This window comes from Corylus avellana, chromosome ca5 (assembly GCF_901000735.1).
Source record: "Corylus avellana chromosome ca5, CavTom2PMs-1.0".
In the NCBI taxonomy this organism is placed as follows: Eukaryota; Viridiplantae; Streptophyta; class Magnoliopsida; order Fagales; family Betulaceae; genus Corylus; species Corylus avellana.
The window spans coordinates 31,188,852-31,213,833 of NC_081545.1; the positions used below are offsets into that span (position 1 = coordinate 31,188,852).

Here is a 24,982-nt window from a genome sequence, read left to right on the forward strand (position 1 = left end):
AAATACCAATATTAGATGGTAGCTTATAATCCTCACTGCTTTTCACCAGATCTTGTTGGGAAAGCTTGCCTAGATTATTGATGAGGGTTATATAGGAAATTAGCCGCCTAGCCATGTAAGCATGAGCAGTAAATTGCCATGGCAATACTGGAATTTGTACGACTATTTTTCTTCAAGAAAATACGGTAGATTGCATCCCACTTCTTCTCATCGGTTTTGCCTACAATTTTCATCATATTGAAATGGTCAGTTGAAAACATATAAGACAGTATCCTTTTTGTGAGCTCCTAGCATGAGCATCATTAAGAACTGCATATGGGCGTGTGAAAAACATGCTTTCCTTGTTCCCTTAGAAACTGTGATAGGGCAAATCTACTTGAAATGTAATTTCAGGCTAAAGTTCTGCATCATGGATTATGATGCATCTAAAGCAACTGATCTCCCACTTAAGGTTTCTACTGAAATCAATTCTTTCAAATATGGCAATGTATTTTTATCTTTGGTTGCTTAAGCCGTTGGTTTAGCCTTTTAGTTTTTGCTGTATAATAAGGTTATGTATAATGGTGCATTTTGTTGTTGATATATAGTTACCTTTCTGTCTATCAGTTCCTCTATTTTATGGATGAATCCAAACTTCTTCTTTTTTTATAAGTAAAATTAATCTCACTAGACAAGCGCAGGGGGCATGACCTTAGTACACGGAAAATCCAAGTGAAAAGAGAGTGCATATATTCTTTTTCAGCTCAAGGGGAAGGCAGGCAACTCTCCTCCCCATTGTCACTATACTATACAAAGCAATGAAAACGCCGGCAGCTTGTCTGCATGGAAATGAAAACTCAGACTACATCAACGAACCAAAACTACTGAAACAGAGAAACATAACTATCCAACCATGAAATATTTTCCTCTACTGACAAAACATCTTATGCGTTTGAAAAAAGAGTGAAGATTCATTTGAATGCATTGAGATAACATGAAGATTCATGTTATTTGTTTTCAGTATGTTTTATATTTTATGTGAAGAATGAATGATTTGATTGTGGAGAGCTCAAGCCAGATAAAACAGGTTTGCGGTACCAAATCTTTTACCAAGATATGGATACCTAACTGACATGGAGCTGATTAATTGGTACCTATAACATTTCTCATTTATCACGAGTAAATCCTAGAAATAGACAAAATGTTAAATGCGAGTTTAAGCATAATAAGAACATTTGGAAGATTGAGACGAGGGCGAAACGTAGAAAAAGCAGTGAAGCCATAACAAACAATTAAAAGAGATTATATTTTGGGTGCTGAATGCATGTGAGAAGAAAGAGTCTGGTTCTCAATTACCAGAACAAATAATCATATTTTGGACTTAATCCATCGGGTTTATTTAAACTTGTTAGGTGATTAGACTCATTTTTTTTTAAGAGATGTAAGAGATATAATGATAAGATAAAGTGAAAAAAAAAAAAAAAGGTTTGATGTTTCTATTTTTATTGGCATTTTTGTTGCGGTAATCGAATTACTTACCAGACCAAATCAATCTGTTCTATGCGCATAGGCTTCACCACTAGAAGGCAAATTGTTTCGAGTACACGTGAGTCCCATACCGGCCGGAAGCAAGTGAAAGGGCTAACTTTGAGGGTCTTGTATATAAAGGAAGATAAGAGGCCCATCAATGGGTGATCAATGGGTGATCAATGAGGCCCATTGCCTAGGTCAGTGGCCTCCATTGCACGTCAGAGGGGTGCTGCCCTAAGGTCTGTCCAACGTGGCAGAGCCTACGTCAGAATTTGTGGCAGTGGGGGCCTGCGTTCGCGCGGCCCCTGTCCCAAAACTAATTACCAACTCTTTTACGTTTTCACTGTCATTGTCTGTAAATTTCTCTTCCTTGTGTTTTCTCTTCTCCTTTTTGCCTGTTTCGACGATTTTCACGTAAAGTTTCTTTTCCTCTCTGGTCTCCACCATCGCCAATTAATCAAACACCACGAACGAATAAAGAAATTCCAAGAAATATCAAATTACCCAATTTAAGAAATAACCCAAAATACACTTTTTGAGAAAGCCTTCTCATTTTAAAAATATTATAGATAAATATAATATTCTGCAGTAAATTATTGCCTAGAAAAATATTATAACGTATATTTTTGGTATAAGAGTAAAAGAAGATTACTTTGGAGGCATGCATACACCTGTCAAATTTCTCATGTGATCATGTCCTTTGAAAGCCATACAGATTTTCTTTCCCTTTGAAAATTGAACAATCAAAGTCTCACAACACACCCCCCCCTCCTTTCAACAGTTGGACACAGATACTACCAAACTTTATGCACCTCAAAAGCTTCGTCTCCGTACAAGGGGGTACAAATTTTAAGACTCCTTTTGGTTTTGTTCCTTCTCATTCCCAATTAAAAGTACAATTAACCGTGATTATTTGCACGATGACAGATTCAACAACTAATTACGATTACTACCATCCAAAGAATCAATTACAAGACAAGCTCTCGGTTAATGGAGCCATGCTTAATTTCCCTATATATCCATCTGTCAACTTCACTTCTTGTTGCTCATTATCTTATTAACCCGCCCTACACGTAAGGAGGAAAAGGTGTACGTAATGAAAAGAGTTTTTTGGTGCAATGGGAGGTTGAAATTTCTAGTAATTGTTAAGAGAAATTAGCTAGTTTTATTTTGGACTGTCCGGTAAACTATCTAAGCAAGTAGGTTATATATATATATATATATATATTGTCAAAATTTGAGGATAATATACCTATTTTTGAAATGATAACCCTTTTTAATGTAAAGTTTCTTGAAAGTGATCTCCGATAGTATTACTTGATTGTTTGTCACACATAATAAGCTTGTAGTTATGCAATAATTGTCCGTGATTAGAAAGTTCATAAGCTTTTTTAGCTCATTATTTAAAGTGGCTAGAACCAGGGACGGAACCAGACTTTGGTATGGATAGAGGTTAAAGGCCAAAAATTTTAGTAGGTAGAGGCCAATAGCCAAATATATATATTTTTTCCTTGTGTCGGGGGCTATGGCCTACACCGGCCACCCCAAGTTTCATCCCTAGCTAGAAGTAGTCTCAATTATTTGTCAACATACGTCCTATATGGTGAAAGAGGTTGGTTAATATGGAGTAATATTACACAAACTTTTACTTCTCTACACATCTCTCTATATCCATAGGTGATTTTTAATGAATTTAATTACCACCGCATGTAAAATCAGACCGAGGATAAGCATGAGAGGGATGTTGTCGGTTAATTTTTAGCCAATGTCTTGCATGAGCTGTCGAACCGACTTTGTGAGTGTTCCCAAGGAGAAAGCAGTAGCATGAAGTTGGAGGCAACGCCCTCGTGTTCTAAACTTAAACCCTAGCTAGCTCCAGTACTTTCCACTTTTGTTTTGATAAGTTCATCAACTGCATGTTAAAAGGTAAATATATATGATTTAGCAAATCCATGCACACTTGCCGGTGGGCTCTTAATTTGATGCTCATGAGTCATGCCTTGCATTTTTTCCAATTTACCACCTCCTCCTCCCATCCAACCATTTTATTAATGGAATTATTATTATTAATAATTATTATTATTATTATTATTTGTCCTTTTAGGGGTTGGGTTGGATTGGTTTGATAAAAAAATCAGAGCCCTTTTAAGTCCACTTAAAACCATATGCTATTTTTTTTTGTCACCATCTAGAAAATACTACTAACATGCACTTGTGTTACATCTCAAAAAGACTATAGTAAATCCAAGAGGAAACTCGAACAGCCAACCTCATGGCACTACATCAAATGAGTGAGCATTCGAACTAATCCTCGTAGGCTTGTAGGCTTGTGACTATAGAATTATCCTTAATAACAATAACAATATTTAAAAATAAAAAAATAAAATAAGAGTTTGATATATATAGAGAAATAGAGACAAACAATAATGGTCAAAATCATGGAGATGGAGATGATGAGTCTAGAATGACTTGGTAGATCCTCTCCAACATATATGGTGAAAATCCAACTTGAAAGAATAATAGAACAGTTGTGATCAGCATCAACCCTAGCCTCTTGGACCCGGACCACATATGTATGAGCCTCCCATGAAATAAAAACACCTGCATATATATATATATATATATATAGAGGAAGTAAATAGTAAACAATATCTAAGACCCTTGAAAAAAGCATTCAAATTTGAAGTGTAAATTAATACTAGAGAAGCACATTTTTCCCAGGCCAAACATGGGTAGCTATAGCTAGGCTCTGTTTTTTTTTTTTTTTTCCTCATATAATTTTCATGAAAATCATGTCGTTTATGTATTTACTGGGAATAAGAATATTAATGAATTTCGGCGGAAAGATTATAGTAGCAATAAATGGAATTCAACATTAAATTAATATAGTTTGATCCCTAGCTAAGTTTGGATTTGCTGTGAATTTGGCACTTGAATTTGAAATAAGTCTTACATCAATAGGCCCGAAAGCCTGTACCTTTCTGCTTTCTGGTCGTATTTTGCTTTGAAAATGGAATTATCAGCAGATAACAATGTAGAATTAGCAGGTTTTTGTTTCGTTGTTCTTTTTAAATTCTTTTATATTCCTCGTTTCAAATGCATTACTGCCAAATTACCATAGCAGTCTTGAGAAATTTTCTTAACCGTTGAATCAATTTACTGCAAAAAAAGTTTTTTATGAATTGATTTGAAAACCCAATTGGTCCATATAATAAACTAGTAATTTTCATCAACCCCATGCATTTGTTTTTATTTTTTCTTGAGACAATATTCCATATAGTAGTAAGGATGTTTCCAAACTGAGAAAACCCTGCCCATTTTCTTTGAAATAAAGAACCATAATTACTTAATAATCAACTAATAGGGTATGGGAGGAGAATCCGTCTGACTAATCACATTCTTTTACTCAATTGTAATATATATAGTTAATTACAGTACTACTGTACGTGGACCGAATCTTTGACTCAGATTCTTTGCAAGGATTTACCCTATTAATTTACTAAGTGTATGTCCTGCATGAAGTTTATTTAATTAATTATACTCTTAATTAAACAATTAAGTTCATTAATTTAGCTTGAAAGATCAGTCTTTTAATTCTTCATTTAAGTGAAATAAACATGATTAGTTTATTTGATGATTTTACAGATTATCATACTGTGAATATATTATCATATATACCGTTAAATATACAAAATCTTGATCATAAAATGAATTTTTCTTTTATTTCACTTGAAAATGAGAGCTAATACCAACAAAATCTCTGAACTGGAATTTTGAGGACAAAAGGAGAGGAACGAGCTAGAAACGAGACTAGTCCTGTTAATTAATTAATCTTACACTAGCTAGATTTTTCTTACCCAATAATATTAGAATAACGTTCATCTCCATAATAGAATATATATATATATATATATGAGTTTTAATTAATTGGTTATATATATTCTAGAAGCCTGTGTGAGACTTATTTTATTTTGTTTTTCTAAATTAATTACTTTCTCTTGAACATCAAATGCCAGCTGTCAGGCCACCAAGCCAGGTCCGGTTCACAGCTGATTAGAAAAATGATCGTATTAATTACCCCTCATGTCTCAACTTTTCAGCATGCTTAAGACTTAAGAGCTAATTAATTTGTGTCACTGCTCCTATTTTCTTCCCTCCATTCACACATACATGTATATGTGTGCCCATGTACATTAGGGTCAGTGATTGTCCAAATAAATATATATTTGTTAGGCCACTTTGTCTGATCAAGTGTTGCATACTCATATATGGTTAGAAAATAATTAATTAAATTAATAAATTTTTTATTTTTTATTAGTTTAAATTTTTGGGACAATTGATTATTTAGTATGATATCAAAACAAAGATTATAAGTTCAAACTCCAACTCCCTATTATGCTTCAGTTTAAGTCAAATATTTTAAGTGTTGAGTCTCACTTATTGAAGGGGAAACATGAAATGATGCGTTAAAAAATTACTTATCATATACTATTTCTTATCAGCATTAAATTTTTAAGATGTGGGCTTTTTCCAAACCCTTGAAAAAATAACGGTATTCTGTTCTTAACAGCTTCAAGTTTTTAAGATAACTGATAATTTAATCGAACTTTCCCGATCTTTCAAAAAAGAATGGTATTTATTGTTCATGAGCCATGTACAATTTCATCCCAATCATATTGATGTTAGATTAAAAATAAATAAGATGTGAAAATTAATGATCATGAAATGATAGTGAACTTATGCACTACTTGTATGCATGCAATTATATACCACTTTTCTTATTAAAAAAATCACGGAAACCACGTTCAAACTCTTGAAGTTAAAAGACCATTGTTTTTTCTTTCTCTCTTTTATACATTTATTTTGAGTCTCCCTAGGTTTTGCATATACCCAGGAGTAATATTTTATGCAAGAGGTGTCGGAACCCTAGCTTTGACTTGGCTTCGTAATTTCTATAAAACCTACACCATTGTTTCCAAGTTTCCTCTCTCTCTGTTGTTGAACAACAAACATACCCTAGAGAAGGTGAAGAAACACAAACATGGTGCACATAAGATTTACAAGTTTTGTCCTCTGGCTTCTCTTTGTTATGCATGCCCTTAGGGTCTCTTCTGCGTACGCTCATCAAGGTGGTGAGGAAGGAGTTGCAGTTCAAAAGGTATGCTTTGTTATTTATTTATTTATTTGAATAAATCAGGGCTAGCTTGTTATTTCATGATTGTTAATATATATACATAACAGGCACTTTTCGTTGGTGGGTGGAAGAAGATAGGGCTTGGAGGAAGGAAAATGGGAGTGCACAAAGTTCTGAGAAAGAAGATTGAAAGAGAAGAGGGGCTGAATGCAAAGATTTCAGGTGCAATCCATTCTGATGGAATACTTGATGAAGTGAAGGGGGGTTTTAGAGTAAAATGTAAAGAGGGAGATAAAGAGAATGGCTTTGTAGCTTTTACTGCTGATTATCATGGGCCTGAACGCCACACCCCAAAACATAATTGAAAAAGCAGGATTTTTCTTTGCCTGTTTAGAACCCTGGTGAACATATATGTGGATGATCATGTCATACTTGTATGTAATCGAAAATTATTTGATGTTTGAAGGAATTCATATTTTTCTTATTTTGATCGATTCTCAAGGTCGTGTACTCATGAGTCTATTTATATATTATGATTTTTCATTTCAATTTTGTACATTCTTAGACCAGAAATTACATGTTTTAATTAATAGTACTAGTGAGATTAAAGTAGTTTAATTAGGATGTGTTGATTGAGAGTGAAGAGACTAATTAATTAATTAACTTCATTAATTATATATAAGTTCGTTATAAATATTTCTTGTGTAAACGCAGGAAAGGACAGTAATGCTCCAAAGAGTTCACCTGGTGGATCTCAAGAAAAAGTGGATGATCAGGTGATCTCTCCCCCTTCTCTCTCTCTCTCTCTCTCTCTCTCTCTCTCTATCTCACTCAGTACTATTAGTCAAAGCTCATAAGAAGAAGGATATTAGATCATTAGTGTGGTGCTTCACAGTTTTGAGAAGGAAAAAAGAGCATGTGCACATTATTATTATAAGCTTAATGTAGGAAAAAAACCTCTTTTTTTTTTCTTGCAAAAGTGAACATAAGTTGTATATATATGTTATATGTTATGTGTTACCTGAGGTTTTAGTAGATATTGATTCTAACAACAATAATCTATTTCCTGTCACACAGAAAAATATGAACATGTCAAGACCAAAGGCATCGAAATCTGGCAGCTTGGGAATTCCTAGGAGTACTGCCCAACTCCCAAACACCAACAAAGGGCAATCTCATGATCAAGATTCCAAGGCCAGCCTGGGGAGTTCTTCAAGGTCTGACAAAGCAGTCTCTCGAGAAACCTATGAAACCCAAAGGCTTCTAGAGGCCACCAAAGAGATTGTGAACCTTATGCATAAGGATTATAAGGGAATGGCTCGCCGTAGCCCACCCATCCACAATCAGGAGCCTTGGCATTGAGTGATCAATGGAAACCATAGCTGGCTAGCTAGCTAGGTTTAGGCTCACAATTTTGCCCCAATAGTAGGAAAGTGAATTAAGTTCCTTAGCCTACAATATTAAATAGTTATCTTTCTTTTTGTTTTTTACTGGGTCATAGAGGCAAGCTCGCATAGGAACTAATTAAAACTGTTGTTTGTTTCTTTTGACGTGGAAGTAGTAGAACACATAGAAGTGATGTACATTAAGTGTGTCTTCGTAAGACTTTTGGTTAATTATGTGATTATACCAGCTTAATTTGTGAAGTTACATATTTTAGGAATATTATGCTATATTCTTTTTTGAAATATTACATTAAAAAAAAAAAAAAAAAGAAAAGAAGAATTACACATATGAAACCAAATACACAGAGTTTTTGAACCCCTCAAAGCACATCCACCTATGATGATCAGCCAGCACAAACTATTTTTCAGAAAAAAAAATATTTATTTCAAGATACAAAGTAATAGCGTTTATAATATTAGAGAAAAAAAATAAAAAAATTTAAGGGGGGGGGGGATGTAAGCTAAGTGATTGTACTCAGGAAAAAAAAAAGATTGTAGAGAATATTCCACTTCTGAACCTCATATTAAACAAATTCATTTCCAGGCACTCCTCACAAATCCTACCTAATGGGCCTCCAACTGCAATTGATCATTTCTTAATTATATGATTAGCTAGGCTTGAAGATGTCAAGAATGGCTCCTGATTTCTATCCACTTTAAAGAATATTAATTGGGTGGTTGTTCATGTATTATCATTTATCCATTGAAGTGATAATGTTAGAAAATTGTTATAAATTCGGTGAAATCTGGCTTATGTGGCAAAGAGATCAATCCGGATTTGACCAGTGACAAGCCTACAACTCAAGCTGACGTGGTCAATTTTGGGACTCTAGTTCCGGAAATGATATATATAATAGAGGAAGAGGAATGACACAACCTCAACTTGGGGCAACTTTTTTATTTTATTTTTTAATTTAAAAAAATAACAAATTAAAAAATTAAAAATTTCCTGATTTAAAAAATGGTCATTATTATGAATAAAAATACAATTTTTATTTTTTTTAAAAAAATACCAAATAAAAGAAGGACCAAAATAAAAACTATCGCTTCATAAACTTTTTTAATTTTTAATTTTGTTATTTTTTAAATTAAAAAATAAGGTAAAAGTTTCTGAAGCAAAATACAGTTTTTAATTTTGAAAAAATACCCTAAAAAAAAAAAGAATAACCAAAATAAAAATTATTGCTTCAGGAATTTTTTTTATTTTGTTATTTTTTAAATTAAAAAATAAGATAAAAGTTGGCTCCAAGTTGGACAAAATAGTTGGGTCTTTAGCATTTTCCTATATAATATGAGGAATGATAGAGACGACACAATTTATAAACACAACTTTGGCCCAACTTTTTTCTTATAAATATTATTATTCAATATGAATATTATTATTTAATTTGTACTGAAAATTTAATTATGAATACAACCACATTAAATAATAATACAAGATGGATGGATATAATATTGTTCACAATTGTACGAGCTCCTTAATGTTGAATGGAGTGCAAATTGATGTGTCATTGATGCATCGTGTTGCTATGAGAGAACATGCAGCTTCAGTAAGATGATAGGCATCCCAAAAGAAGTGTTTATATTCATTAGGGCAGGAAGTCAGCAATGGAATGCATCCTGAAGTCCCATTTGCCCAGGTGATACAACATGGGTTGTTTGAGTCCATTAAGCCTGCAAAATATAATTAATTAATATTGATTGAGGCAATTAGCTATTGCAATTTACTTAAATAAAAGATGAAACTTCACTAAAGACCCCTGAACTTCTACCCGATTTGATAAACTCCTCATAAACTTCAAAATCTCTCAATTTAGTCCCCTGAACTTTCAATTGCTCTCAATTTGGACCCCTTCGTCAGATTTTAAACGTTACATAACGTTTATACCCTTGGCTTTTGTATAAAATTTCAACTTCCAAAATGTTTTTTTATTAAAAAAAAAAACAAAACAAAAATCAAGGATATTTTGGTCTTTTTTTTGTATTTTTAACGGCTAAAATAGACGGAGGGGTCCAAATTGAGAGCAATTAAAAGTTCAGAAGACTAAATTGAAATATTTTGAAGTTAAAGGGGGTATTTCAAAACAGGTGGAAGTTCGGGGATCTTCAGTGAAGTTTTTCCTAAATAAAAGATAAAGTTTTCTTTCAACTTAGGCCGGAGGACATTTGTTCGTTTTAATTTATTAACTTGACATATGTCACATGCATGTCATGATATATAAGCACATTTTTCCTCCAAACAAGGTTGAAAGAATTATTGGGTTAATATATAGATTGAATTGAGGAAATATATTTACACCCAATTTGAAAGAAAACTGTCCAAAAAAATTGATTGCTTAGAAGAGAAAATGTTTTACCATATTTGGGAGGATTTGTTATTGCATCATAGGCAAGAAAATTAGCTTGGGCAAGGACAAAGGTTGAGCCCTGGAGAGTGAATGCTAAATATTTGAGCAACGCTGGGAGTCTCTGATTAAAAAATGAGACGATTTGATTGGTGTCTTCCACACATTGTCCATCCTGTTTATAATGTTGCCTTGTAAATGATGGGATGCATCCAATGGGGCCGATTTCAAACATGACCATCTTCCTGGCTCCTAAATTATACAACCTCTGGTAATACATGACAAATAATTAGGCTAAATTGAAAGATCTATGAGTGATTAATGGCAAATTTGCTGCTTAAATCATGAACAAATATGAATAATAGAAATGATTATCTTTTAATGAATGATAGATTAGATTAAAATAATAATGAGATCCATATATTGTATATATATAATATATTACCTCAAAACGCTGGCCCAGGGAATCGACAAGGAGCTGGGCAAATGGTTGGGTAGGGTAACGGTTGCTTGTACTGTACATATTGGGTTGAAGGTAGTTGTTGATGTAGTCGTTGCTGCCAACGGAGAATATAAATATAGATTTGGACAAGTAATCTGAGAGCTCCTCTGGGTTTTTGAAATGCCTTGGCAACTCTGACCTAACTGTCCTCTCAAACAAGTCAATCTGTTCATTTAAATTCAAGCATTTTCCCTGCAACCAAACAACATATACATACGCGAGAAATTAAAGCAATTATGACCCTTAATTTCCGTTATATTACTTTAAACCAAAATGTTGAGAAAATTCACAAACTAATTGTGTTACCAAGTAGATTTTTGATACCATGTTAAACGATTACTTTTCAAAAGTTTATAAGTTGATATAAAATAATATATAGGGGTAACTTCACTTTAGACTCCTGAATTATCACATGATTTGATAAGCCCCTGAACTTTAAAACCGTTCAATTTGAACCCATGAACTTTCAATTGCAGTCAATTTGAACCCATCCGTCAAATTTTAAATGTTAAAAGTAAGACAATGACGTTTATACCCCTAATTTTTTTATAAAATTCTAAATTTACCCTTAATTTCAAATTAAGATTTTTTTTATAAAAAAAATCACAAGGTGACCCACGGTTGGGCCACCTTGTGGCCCTTTTCTTTGAATTTTTTTTAATAGAAAGAAAATTGAAGGGTAATTTTGTTTTTTTTTTTTTAAGGCTTTTAATGGCAAAAAATTGACCGGGTGGGAGGATGAAATTAACGCAATTTAAAGTCTAGAAATCATGTGGTAATTCAGGGGTTTAAAGTGAAGTTACTTTAAAATAATAAATTTAATCATTAATTTAGTTAATAGTTTAGCATGGGACATGGATTTGGCTGTTGGAATTGAGCATTCGCATATGTTTATGTAAATCTCTATCTAAATTTTAGCTAAATTGCTATTCTTTCCATCTAAATTTTACTTAAAAGCACGGGAAAAAATTTTACTTAAATTTTGCAATTAGTTGAATGTGGTGGCAATTTGGTCTAATAGCTAGAAACACTCCTAGCCTGTATTTTTGTTAGATCAAGTCATTCAGAATTTTAAGATTATGTAAATTTTCTTATACTCTTTATAAACCAATAGTACTCCTATAATTTCGAAAATGCAAAAAAAAAAAAAAAAAAAACAAGATAATATATGCACAATGATTTGATTTCGTACAAGTCGGTTTCCAGTTTCTGGAAGAATGCCACATGATCCGGACGCATAGTTCAAACCTGTAAGTGGAGTTGATAGAGATATGATGCTGATACATGGTGGAGCATATGGCAGCCCAAGAAACTCAGCTACAAGGGAAAAAATAAAATAAAATAAACAATTTGAAACATATAGTTAATTAGAAATTCTCTTTATTGGTAATTAAGTTAATTACATACGTAAAAAAACTGTAACAATATGCATGCATGCATATATACCTATAAAATCTGCGACTGTTCTACCGTTTGTGAATCTTCCTGTAACTCCTTTGACAAAGTTTACACCATAAGGCGGATAATCTGCCTTGGCCACGGTGGGCAGGATGTTGTTATTGCCACTATCGAACATGGAATCTCCGAAAACATATAATGCTGGTGCCAGTGGCAAACTGTGGATCATCGGAGAGAGACTATGAAGGAAAATCAGCAAGAAAATGAATGACATTCTAGGAATTAATACTTGTTGCGAAGATGAAGAGAGAAAGAATTTAATGAAGAAAGTGTGTTGTTGTGTATATATATATATATATATATATAGAGAGAGAGAGAGAGAGAGAGAGAGAGAGCAGTTTAATTTTCTTGTAGCGTGTTGGGGGGAGGAATATATCCAGAAAGTAAGAGTGAGTCACATGAATAACACCGTGAGAGCTTCAAAAGAGGATGCAATGACATATACACGTAACGAACATGGCGAGGTTTGTTAGCTCTTTTGACTGAAAACAATGCATGAGATACGTCACACGCAGCCTAAGGTCAGTAAGGTGGACAAATGGAAGGGCATAAACTTAATTGAACAGAGTTTGACAGCACATTTAGGCTCTGTTTGTTTTTATGTTTTTTTTTTTTTTTTGGAAAAATATTCGGCAAGAAAATGATTTGAGCTTAAAATATTTTTCAATGTTTGGCTTGTAGAGAAAATCAACGATATGGTGGCAATAGCGGATCTAGGAATTTGTATTAAGAATGGCAGAAGAAGAAGAGTATGGGCGGATGAAGGAGTAGGGGCTAGGGGATCAAGAAAACTAAAAAAATATCCTTAGAACAAAAAAATTTCAAAAATTTTTGGAGTGGCAGGTGCCCCTGCCCACCCCCCTTTGTATCCAGCACTGGATGGCGGGAAATAGCTGGTGACCTCCGCGGGCAACTTCTAGATAATTTCTGTAGCAAATTCCGGCAATCTCCGTGTGGGCGGTAGAAAATGAACTACAATAGAGATCGAGTACGTGCGAAAAGGAGAAGTTTAAAATCAAAAAATGGTTTACGAAAATATAGAAGGGAAACTGTTTTACACAGCTTAAATGGGGTTTTTTTGTTAATTGAAATGATTTCGATTTGATCAAAGTTTTCAGTTGTACCAAACACAAAAAATTAGAGAAAATCTTTCTAAAAAAGGTTTTGGTGTAAACAAACATATCCTTAAGAAAAAATAAACAAATAAATTAATGACAAGAGTTAGACATTTAATATGAAAGATCATGTTCATTTCTGTCGTCATTGCTTGGTCTTTTTTTCTTTTCTGACATATGACTACTACGGAAAACACGGTGTTTTTGTTTTTATTTTATTTTTTTCACTCCCATACCGAAGAAAATAAACGTAATTGCATGGAGAGAATGCGAAAAATGTAGGAAACTGATCAGCATCTCAATGTGTGTATATATATATATATATATATATATGATACTACAAGAAAATAGGAAATAGCTATATGAATTATTAAAAACCTATTCAAACATGCTAGTATGAAAATAATGTTCCACATTTTGTTCCATCTAATTAATAATTAAGGACTATTTTAATTTCTAAATAAATCGAGAACTCTTCATGAAAGGTTGCTATTAATCCACTTAATATTATTATGGATATATACTTGATAAAAGAAAAGGGTTACAAAGAGATCAAGATCGAGATCATTTCCATTTTTGATATGAATGGATGAAGGCATGGGCCGGAAACCGGTTGAGAATTAAATATTAATGAAATAATCGGATCTCGATCTATAACATGACCAAGCAGGCCACTAGTTATATATGGCTCCCCTTGTTTAATTTTTTAAATCTATCACTTTATGAAGCAGGCCATGATTGAACAGTTAAGATAAAAGTGATAAATAAAGATAATTGATTATTTAAACGAGCTTTGATTGGGTTCCATCTAGGTCTCAATTGGGTCTTGTTGGGTTTACGGTTAGATCTTGAAGGTTATCGGTGACGTCTTAACTCGGTCTGTCAATTTGATTAAAAATGAGATGTCCAAAAAAATAAAATAAAATTCAGTCAAATTGAAAATATTTTTCATCCCACTAATCATCCAAAAATACAAAAAGAAATATTTTTCAAACAATTATTTTACACGGAAACAAAAAAACTAAAATATAGACAAATATACAGAAATGCATGCACTAAAGGGGATGGATGACATAATTATATATGCATTTATGAGTAGAAGTACCTAGTGGGGTAGGGTCATCATCACTCATAAAGATGATTCAACAAAAGATATTGAAGTTTCATAATTATAACTGTAAGTAGCAATGTGGCCAGCTTGAGCAATAAAGAGTGTTAATAATTTTTTTATAAATTGATGCAACCTGTTATATTAATTTTGTTAATTATTAAATAATTAAATTTAATTATTAATATTAATTTATAAAAAAAATGGTAAATATATTATAAGTTTCTGAGTCAATTTGTCAAAACTAAAAAATCTCTTAATTTTTTTTTTCTTCGACTTTTTATTTATTGGGTTAATCGAAATGCCAATAAAATTCTTACTATCAAAATTGTGTAACCATCGTTAGTCCCAATCAAAACGCATCATTTTACTACGTTAGCATAATAATTTATTAATTTAATTTTAAAATTAAATATTAAAAAAAATTTAAAGGGGCAACCAACGGTTAGGTTGCCACCCCTAACCCGTATGGGGTGGCCGCAAGCTACCCCAGGGGTGGTTTGCCCACCTCGAGCACAGCCCCACCGCTGGTCACCCCTTCATTTTTTTATTTTAATTTATTTATATTTAATTTTTAAATTAAATGAATAAAAAATTATTATGTTAATGTGGTAAAACGGTGCGTTTTGATTGGGACTAACGGCGGTTAAACAATTTTGACAATATAAATTTTATTGGTATTTCGATTGACCCAAAAAATAAAAAGTCGATAAAAGAAACTTAGAAATTTTTTAATTTTAGTGAGTAAGTTGACTTAAAAATTTACAATATATTTAAAAAAAATAAAAATTATACTACTCCAAGCATTTTTCTATTATAAAAGGGACAGAATTTTGACCGGCTGTTAGCCTGGCGTGTAACGTACGGCAAAGTGCCTGGGTATATATGTATAACATAAATTCTTTGGCTCTTAGAAAAGAATATTTTTAGTGGTGGATATGCAATATTGCTTTCCAAAATCGATAAAGTGGGTTTCACCAAGTCCAACATGCATGAAAGAGACTTGCAGAAAAGAACATCTTTAACAAAGGCAGGAGATGTTGATCATGATGACTATTTTAGATCATAGTATATAACATTTGTTTATTAGACGTTAATAATAATAGGAGAAATTTGGATAGTGAAAATTGCATACGTTTCTTTAAGATTGATTGGGCTGTAGTTTAACTCAACTCAGTCCATTAAGACATGAGTGAGATATAAAGTAAAATCGGTTTTGAGATTACGTTAAAGAGTTTAAAAAATACTTTTAGTATTGAAAAAGTTATGCCAAATATTTTAGTATGTTTGGTAAAAAATTTTAATTTTTTTTTTTTAATTACTTTTTTACTCTAAAGATTGTCAAAACGAATTGTTGGCAAAAGCTTAAAAATAAAATTTTTGTAAAAAAAAAAAGAAAAAACGTAATTCCAAACACGTTCTAAGAATAAAGTGTCAAATAAAAGGTTATAGCAATAAAATAGCCCGTCCTCAAGGGATAGCTCAATCGGATAGGGATCACGTTTTATGAAACGGTGATCACGAGTTTGAATCTCCTTCCTCTCCTATATTGTATGTACATGTTAAAAAACAAAAAAAAAGCACAGCAGCAATAGAATAGACCATCCACGCACCGGAGCAAGCATGCAAACAAACAAACAAATCAAAAGAAAACAAAAATGGAATAGAATGAGTTGATTATTAATTCCGAGTGCATTTTTCGTTGTCGTTCCTTTTGTATAACCAATCCTCTTTCAATCTTTTCTCCTGGCCCTATCATTAGGCGGCCGAGTGTTTGTGATCATATAAATAAATATTAATGGAAAAGTTTGAAATTTAACTTTAGGAGATCAGACTATTATATATATATATATATATATATATATATATATATATATATATATTGAGGGGCCAAGGTAAATAAAAAATATATATTAAAATGTTTCTTTTTAACAAATTTAAAGCATAAAAAATAAAAATAATAACAACAATTTTTTGGAGGGAAATTTCCATTGCAAAACCCATCATAAAAATCATTCAAATAAAATGCAAAACACAATTCACTTGGGCAATTTCTTGAGTAAATAGAGCATATTATTCCTCACTTGGGCATTGTTGCCTAGCTTAATTAGCTCTAACTCTAAGGCCAAATTAATGAAACAATAACTGGAATTGTACGTTGTTGAGTGCATAAAAAGTAAATGTGTTCTTTGCAACATGCAAATGCCGAATGCGTTACATTTTATATTCATTTAAAGAAGAGATACTCCAATTTTTGTTTTAGGCCAAATTGGACCCCGTCAACCACACACACACCACAAAAAAAAAAAAAAGTCGTTCGTTGAGCATATATATATATAGTTAGCAAATAATAAATTCAATTTTTAATTAGTTTTGCGTACCAGTCAATAAATGTCAACTTGTTTAAGAGTAGGTAGGTTTTCTACTTTTATTTTCTTCTTTATACTTTGTCAATCTTTGTTCTTAATTATTATTATATTTATAAAAAAAAAAAACTACTCATATCTATCTACCTCGAATCGACACTTGATTTATAATTATTTTACCAAATTTTAAAAAGTAATAATCGATATTTTCAAAGTATTTAGCACCTTAAGTTTCCCTCCATATGTTTACATCTTTTTGTTAATTTGAATGAACAATGCATCATGTGACCCACATGTGAGTGAAATTATTCATTATATCCCCTATTAGATGTGTGAAAATCTAATTATATATGTTCCTTAATATATATATATATAAGACTTGGCCCCTTGGCCAAGTTGGTCGTAGTCATAAAATGATAAAATCTAGTATGGACCATGAAATTGTTCATTTACATTTCTTGAAATGAAAATTACTTGTGTCATAATTTCATGAGTAATGCTAATTATTAGATGAGATATGTTATACATCCACTACCGGTTCTTCTCTTAATTTTTTCACTTTTCAAAATCTTTATTAGATATGTGAAGTCCATGTGTAGGATGCATATGACCCAACAGATCAAATGATAATTTTGAAAAGTAGACGGATGAGAAAAGAACCCAAAAATGAAATATAGCATTTTTCTTGATTAGATTGTTATACGACGGTTATAAAATTAGAATGACGTAGTAATAAAAATCAGTTATTAGAGTAGCACTTATAAAACAAAAACATTAAAAATAAATTGAAGACAATTATATAGTAATATAGTAAATAACATTAGTCTAATTTCATTTATCACATTTTTCTTTTGCAGGCCATGCCATGGGACATAGGCCATAGAAGCATTGAAATATCTTCCATGTGGTTTGGTTTGATTTGGTTTTGGTTTAAAGCAAGCATTGGAAGATCAACCAAAACAACCAAAGGAAAAAAAATAAAACAAATAAAAACAAATCAACCAAAGCAAACAAAATGAACACAAAGTTGTTGGGGGCGGATGAGCCTATGTTTGATGAACCCATGTCCGGCCAAAAGAACCAAGATTTAACCGGTTTCACACCTTTGTTAACATAGGAGTAAACAATGCTTTTCCTTATCAATAACCGCGTTTCTTCGTTCCATTCCCCTCCCAAAACCCTTGACACTTTCCAAGGCCTCCAACTCAGACTCTCTCTCTTTCTCTCTCTCTCTATGCACGTTTTCTTTATTCAACTTGGTCCCCGTCACTGTGGAGTCTACGGCCTTGACCCAACTGAAATAAAAAACAACGTCCGAAATGCAAAAGAAGCGTCTGTGGCTTAGACAGATACTAAAGATCAAGTTATGGAGGGGTTTTCAGGCGAAAAGGTATGTGGGTTTTCTTCAAGGTTTCATGGGGTTTTTCTGGCTTTGGGGAAATTTTGGTTGTTAGTGTTGTTTGGTTGGTTCTGGTTATTGGGTGTTTATTGTTTTGTTGTTCTTTTGGAGGGACGGGCTTGGGCTTTACCGGTGGTGTTGTTTTAACTAATTATACTTAATTGCGTTGTTGGGTTGATTCTGATTCTTGGATTTATAGTGGTTTGTTCTCATTCTTGGTGGGATTGATTAAGAGTATTTGAAATCGTGATAATTATATGGATTTGTGTGCTGATGAACAGTTTTTGGATGCAATACAAGGGGAGATTCTATGGTTGATAGTTCCTTTTAAGCAAAAAAATAAATAAATTGTTGTGGATATGGAGAGGAGAAACAAAGCATGTTGAGAGGAAATAGCCAGTCAGTTGAAAGAGAAGGACGCTCTGAAATTTGATTTTTTCTGTTCTTTTTTTTTTTTTCCTGACTAATATGTGTATTATGGGGCTATTGTTTTTAGCGAGAAAAACACCCATACATCCCTGATGGATACAAATTATTGAAGTTACCATAAATCTAAATTGAATAATCAAGAGTATGAAAGTCCTCCTTTCTTTCGTGTTTTTTTTTTTTTGTACAATGTAAATAAAAGTTGGGCTCTTTTCGGGTTTACAGTTAAATTAGGGTTACAAATTATAAAACAAAAGAAAAATCCAAACACGAAGAGCCAAAATGGTATGGAAGAGCTTGTATAACCAGTCCCGGTAAACCATCACCTTCCAACCCCAGCTGCAACTTCTGTCCTGGAATTGATAAGAAGTGCAACAATTTACTGCCTTTTTTCAGTTTTTTTCAGTTTGTATTATTTTGTTGTTTGGGAAGCTACTAGAATCAGTGTTAAGAGTATTACAGCTTAGATAGACCCTTTTTCTTTATTCTTTCTGCTTCTATTTGTTTTTGCTTTGGTGTGTGCCAAGAAACTCATTAAACTTTCTTTTTCCTGCTTTGTATTTTATTTTTGTAGCTTCAGATGGTTTCTATCTCATTCTTTAAAGACATAATTTGTTAATAAAGACCACTTTGCACAATGCTGCTGGCATACTTGCATTCTAAAAAACTTAGCCAGAGATGCTGATCTTTTGATAATTACAGTATGCAAGTTTAACTAAACGACCCCCCCACACCCATGTTCTTCCATATATTGGAACTTGAGATGGTCCAAACTATATTTTTCCATCAGAAACCAGAACAACAGGCCTCTTTGCTGGTCTCATCAGCATGTAAGCATTTCCATTTATATTGTATTTGCATCAAGACATGATATAGTACAGTCATCACTAATTAAGAACATGATGTTCCTTGTGCATCTATAAAGTTTTAATAAATGTGTAATTTCCTTTGTTACTTATCAAAAAAATGAGTAATTTCCTTTGTTAGTTAAATGCTCATATGTCAGCAAAGGAAAAAAAAAAAAAAATTGCAATGAACAGGAGCTACTTCCTAACTTGAGTTGTCATTTTTTTTTTTTTTTTAATTCTTTTTAGATAAGGTTATTAGTTTGCATAATATTTGTCTTCATCTTCTGACAGTGAACCTGCGGTACTTCTGCCCTGAAAGATGTTTTCAAAGCTAGAATTTCAAAAGAGACTATAGAATGGTTGATCAGAATACTGATTTGGTTGCCATTGGTGTCTCAGTTGGTCTAGCCCTTGGAATTTTGATAGCTTCACTGGTATTTTTTGGCATAAGATGGTACAAAAAGCGAGCTAATCTTCGACGATGTGCAAATGAGCGTAGTACAAGTCCCACTCTTCCTATACGCACAAATGGATTTGGTACAAGCACTGACTTTAGTGCAACTCTCACAAATTCGATAGCCATACAGGGATCAGAAAAGCCTCAAAAAGGTTCTCCTCGTTCTTGGTGGAAACATCAGAATAAAGATCGTGTTGTTTCTACATCAGGCATACTTAGATACTCTTACAAGTACGTAGATTTTGAGCTTTTCCTCAGCTTGAATTTTCTTTGAGGGTAGATATACAATTATCTATGTTGTTATGCTTCCAACGTCTTCTTTTTCGGAATGCTTCTCACTAGTAGAATTGTATTGTATATTGTGTATATCAACCATGAATTAAATTACCATCACATCTGTTGCTTTGGATTATGTTGGATGTGGAAAGGTTATGTTAAATCTTTCTGAAATTTATTTGCATATTAGAGCACCGCCTGCCCGACCAAAAACTTAGATGTGAACGGATAATGATTAATTCAAGAGTGTGATTTATGTGTAGATTGGTCAAAAACTAGGGCTTGTAGTGGAAAACTATTGCACAAGAATTGAGAAAAGAATGTTATCCTCGTATAGATTCAAAACTGAAGTTTAGTTTCATCTCGAAGGTCTTGGTTGTACTATATTGTTCATTATTGAATTGCTTTTGTGCAGTTAATTGCTCAACATGTCAACCAAACTCTTAAAGACAATCATGTTTTTCTCTGAGGGAAATTCTCTTGCTTTATGGATAGTTGATCTATTAGGATTCTCCACTGCTAGGTTGCATGAGATTTGGAAAACATGGAGAGAGTATAAAAGAGACCTAGCTTACAAAAAATGGAAAAGAATGAAAAGAAAAATTAAAAGGAGAAAGAGAAGAAGGAAGGGGGCAGGAGGAGAGGGGAGGGGAGAGGATGAGGGAGGAAGCGAAAATCTACCACCAAATATGGTGGTGTGTGAAGTCCACGTGTGGTGGGTGGAGGGCGCAGGGACGGAGAAGGGACGGTTGTTGGCAGTGGGGGGCCAGTGGGTGGAGGTAGAAGGTGGAGGATGGTATGACTTCCAAAAAAAAAAAAATGGGGGAAAGAAAAAGCAAAAAAGAGAAAAAGAATGGGAAGGGGAGGGGGAAGAAGGAGGCGGATCTGCCTCCTCCCCCCTGGCACTCACAGGGGAGTAGGGGCTCTCATCAAGGGAGAGGAGGAATCTGAACTTAGAGAGATGGGAGAGCTTCTCTCTCTAGAAAATAGAGAGAGAAGCGTTGATATAAACTCAACTGAGCTTACTTTTTTTTTTTTGATAAGAACTGAGCTTACTGGTTCTTATATGTTGATCTTCTGGAGTTTATATTAAATTTGTTAAGCATTAAGGTTGATGTGTTGCGTTATATGTATGGTTTATTTAACCCATTATGCTTTCCAGGGATGTTCAGAAAGCCACACAAAATTTTACAACTGTTTTGGGACAAGGGTCATTTGGTCCAGTATATAAAGCGACGATGCTTACAGGAGAAGTAGTAGCTGTGAAGGTCCTTGCTTCTAATTCCAAACAGGGAGAGAAAGAGTTTCAAACAGAGGTAAAGGCTACAGAATTACGTATATACTTGGTTTAGGAAGAATGATTGATCTCTTTAAATTTAGCGTTAAAAAATATATATATATATATATATTCCCCCACTCCCCCTCCCAACTCCCCTCAACACACACACAACTACCTAACTGTTTTATTTAGCCCCTGCCATTAGGATTTTCTATTAGCTTGGATGGAAAACGCATAAAATGTCCGATATGAAATGTGTGAAAATACAATTATGCCCTTAGATTTTTTTTTTTTTAAAAAAAAAAAACTTCCCTGGCCGTTGGTGGGTCTCTTTCCATGGGCCTTGGGTCTCTGGCCATGGTGTTTTTTGTTTTCCTTTTTTAAATTTTGTCTTTTGAATTTTTTATTTGATGCAGGGATATTATTGTCATTTTGGGTGACCCATTTTCCTATTGGATTTAATAAAAAACTAACAAAGGAGATTTAGTGAAAAGGCTAGGTAGTTTGAGGAGGACATTGCGAATAGGGTGGCCAGTACTTTGAAGGGGGGATAAGCGTAGTTTCTCCTTTGTATTCCCCCCCTTCTAAACACAAATGGACGCATGAAAGAGAACTAAACCTTTCAAAAGTTGCACCAAGGGCTTCAAATATAGTTAGAGAATGCATATCTGGACCCAAATTAGCAAGAAAGCCTCTCAGGAAATGTGGTGGTCTCTATAATCCACATTGGCATTTTGAGGAAATACTAGAATTCCTTTAATCCCTCTGAAGACTCTTATTTTTCACCAAATGCATATTTGGAATCTGGTACTAGAGTGATCATGGTAGTATTATGTTTTTTTTTTTTTTGTATGACAGTATTATGAATTACTAGTTTGGCCAATGTATGCCTTTGTTTCTCTTGTGAGGACTATTACAATCTATAAATGGCAAACTGTGTACATACTGCAATGTTGGTTTTTCATTAAGCATCCTCAGGTTACAAAACTAGCTGGTCATGATACAGGTATCTGTGCTTGGAAGACTGCATCACAGGAATCTTGTGAATTTGGTAGGGTATTGTGTAGATAAAGGACAGCATATGTTGATTTACGAGTTCATGAGAAAAGGGAGCTTGGCAAACCTCCTATATGGTAAGCTCAGAACCCTCTTTAATATCTATCTCGTGATTTCTTATTTTTGTGGAAACGTCTTCTGGGAGATATCTGGCAAGAGAAGAAGACATGTTTGGTGTCAAACTGTGTGGAGTATTAAGATTTATGTTAACAAATTATCAAATTTTGAGAGAGATAAGTTTACTGACATTGCATGTTGCTTGGTAATTTCACAATTATTTGTATGAACTACAGATATCTTTCCTTTCTACCAAAAAATAGCTGATGACTAAAACTTTTCACTGAAAAAGGTTAAACTTCTAAGTGAAAAAGGTTTTTGATTTGTTCTTATTACGAACCATCCTGCTGCACATTTTCCTAGGTCAAGAAGAACGGACTATGAGCTGGGATGAAAGGCTTCAAATTGCTCTTGATATTTCACATGGGATTGAGTACCTGCATGAAGGGGTATGTTGAATATTAAGGTTTTTTCTTCTTTTTTATGATGCAAAATGTTTTTGTTTAATTCATTCATACGAAAAGTCTGGAACAGGCAGTCCCACCCATCATACATCGTGATTTGAAGTCTGCTAATATATTGTTAGACCAATCAATGAGAGCCAAGGTAAGCAAGTATGCATGAACTTTCTATTAAATCTATTTGTATCTGAAATTTATTTGGTACTACCAAGATCAGATTTTATATGAATGTTTCAATTTGTAGTTGTTATTGCTTTGTTTTGCCGAAGAACCCCATCCTCAATACCCCCCTTCCCAAGTCTTTTGGTTGCACAAGGTGGCAATTTTAAGAGGCATAAATTACTGCTCAGGCATACAAAAATAGGGAAAACAGTAATAAAAAGAAGCGATTTTCCCTGTTTTTGGTCCTGAGACTGTCAGATGCATGCTGCTAGCACATTATGTTTGTTATTATACTTTTTCGGTTTATAATTATGTGGCTACTTTCATTTTTATAGGTTGCTGATTTTGGGTTGTCAAAGGAAGAGGTCTTTGATGGCCGGAATTCTGGCCTGAAAGGCACATATGGCTACATAGACCCAGTGTACATCTCAACAAACAAGTTCACAATGAAGAGTGACATCTACAGTTTTGGCGTTATCATCTTTGAGCTCATCACAGCCATCCATCCACAACAAAACTTGATGGAATACGTAAATCTTGTGAGTTATTAGCCCTTTGAAATACTCCCTTGTTTCTAATATTTTGCATCACCAAACTTTCTAGCCTGTAAGCCTTTAATCGTTTCAATTATTTCTTTTTAAGGCCTCAATGAGTCCAGATGGCGTTGATGAAATACTTGATAAGGAACTTGTTGGAGAATGCAGCATTGATGAAGTGAGGGGGCTTGCTGGTATTGCTCACAAATGCCTGAACAAATTTCCAAGAAGGCGACCCTCCATAGGAGAAATTTCACAGGCTATATTGAAGATAAAACAGAGACGCCTTGCTAAAGTAGATACAATGTCTTTCGCAAGCAGAGATTACTCGCGAGCAGTGAGCCGAATAGAGGATCAACACTTGGAGTTGGGTAAGATGGCCAGCTTGAGCAAGAAAGTGAGTGAATGACCACAAAGTCTCTTTTTGTTTTTGTTCTTGTTTTCCTTCCCTGTTTTTTTTTTTTTTTCCCTCTCTATCTCATATATATCTCGTTTTTCCCCTTTGTTTTCTTCTAGTAGTACTTATGCTAGGAATACACAAGTCAAAAATGTAAATGAATGAATGAGCTTCCTTTGGAAAATGAGTATTCATTCTGTTTCCTGACTATTTTACCTACTATGGCCAATATGAGCTCTGCAGATACCAAGTGGGTTGCATAATATAATCCTAAACATATATGACAACCAACTCAATCAGATTAATGAAGTATGAATAGTTTCTTAGTGTCAATTAAAAATCTGCAAAAATGATGGTGAACTTCCACCAATGAAGAATGTGTAAGCGTCATGGCCACCAAAAGGCAAGACTTCTTTCTAGTCCATTTTATGGTTTATGTAGACCTCATTTATTCTTTTTGTTATGGTTTATGTAAGCCTCATATATTCTTTTTGTATTTTCCACTTTCCTGTGGCTTTTTATTTTATAGAATATTTTTTATAAGTGGCTTTTTAATAAAATGGTTCTCTTTTTTTAAAAGAACAAAATACACTCGTATTTTAAAGAAGAAGAAAAAATAATGATTTATTATTTTTTTGCCATTTGG

At 33.4% G+C, this 24,982-nt stretch overlaps 2 protein-coding genes and 1 non-coding gene across 3 annotated transcripts; 2 read left to right on the forward strand and 1 right to left on the reverse strand.

Annotated features, from left to right (window-relative positions):
* Window positions 1-1,662: 1,662 nt before the first annotated feature.
* On the forward strand, window positions 1,663-1,817 carry LOC132183449 (U1 spliceosomal RNA). Its single transcript, XR_009440422.1, has one exon. It is a non-coding gene; the product is annotated as a U1 spliceosomal RNA (small nuclear RNA).
* Window positions 1,818-9,515: 7,698 nt separating this feature from the next.
* Window positions 9,516-12,627, reverse strand: LOC132183297 (GDSL esterase/lipase 7). The gene is made up of 5 exons (XM_059596698.1): window positions 12,382-12,627; window positions 12,128-12,252; window positions 10,879-11,127; window positions 10,446-10,701; window positions 9,516-9,762 (listed from the first exon to the last, which is right to left on the reverse strand). Exons 1-5 carry the CDS (start codon window positions 12,605-12,607, stop codon window positions 9,548-9,550), a joined length of 1,071 nt encoding a protein of 356 aa, XP_059452681.1. The 5' UTR covers window positions 12,608-12,627; the 3' UTR covers window positions 9,516-9,547.
* A 5,486-nt stretch (window positions 12,628-18,113) lies between these two features.
* Window positions 18,114-24,546, forward strand: LOC132183159 (calcium/calmodulin-regulated receptor-like kinase 2). Its single transcript, XM_059596557.1, has 8 exons — window positions 18,114-18,372; window positions 19,947-20,343; window positions 21,551-21,704; window positions 22,674-22,800; window positions 23,144-23,229; window positions 23,315-23,386; window positions 23,739-23,942; window positions 24,046-24,546. Exons 2-8 carry the CDS (start codon window positions 20,012-20,014, stop codon window positions 24,346-24,348), a joined length of 1,278 nt encoding a protein of 425 aa, XP_059452540.1. The 5' UTR covers window positions 18,114-18,372; window positions 19,947-20,011; the 3' UTR covers window positions 24,349-24,546.
* Window positions 24,547-24,982: the final 436 nt, after the last annotated feature.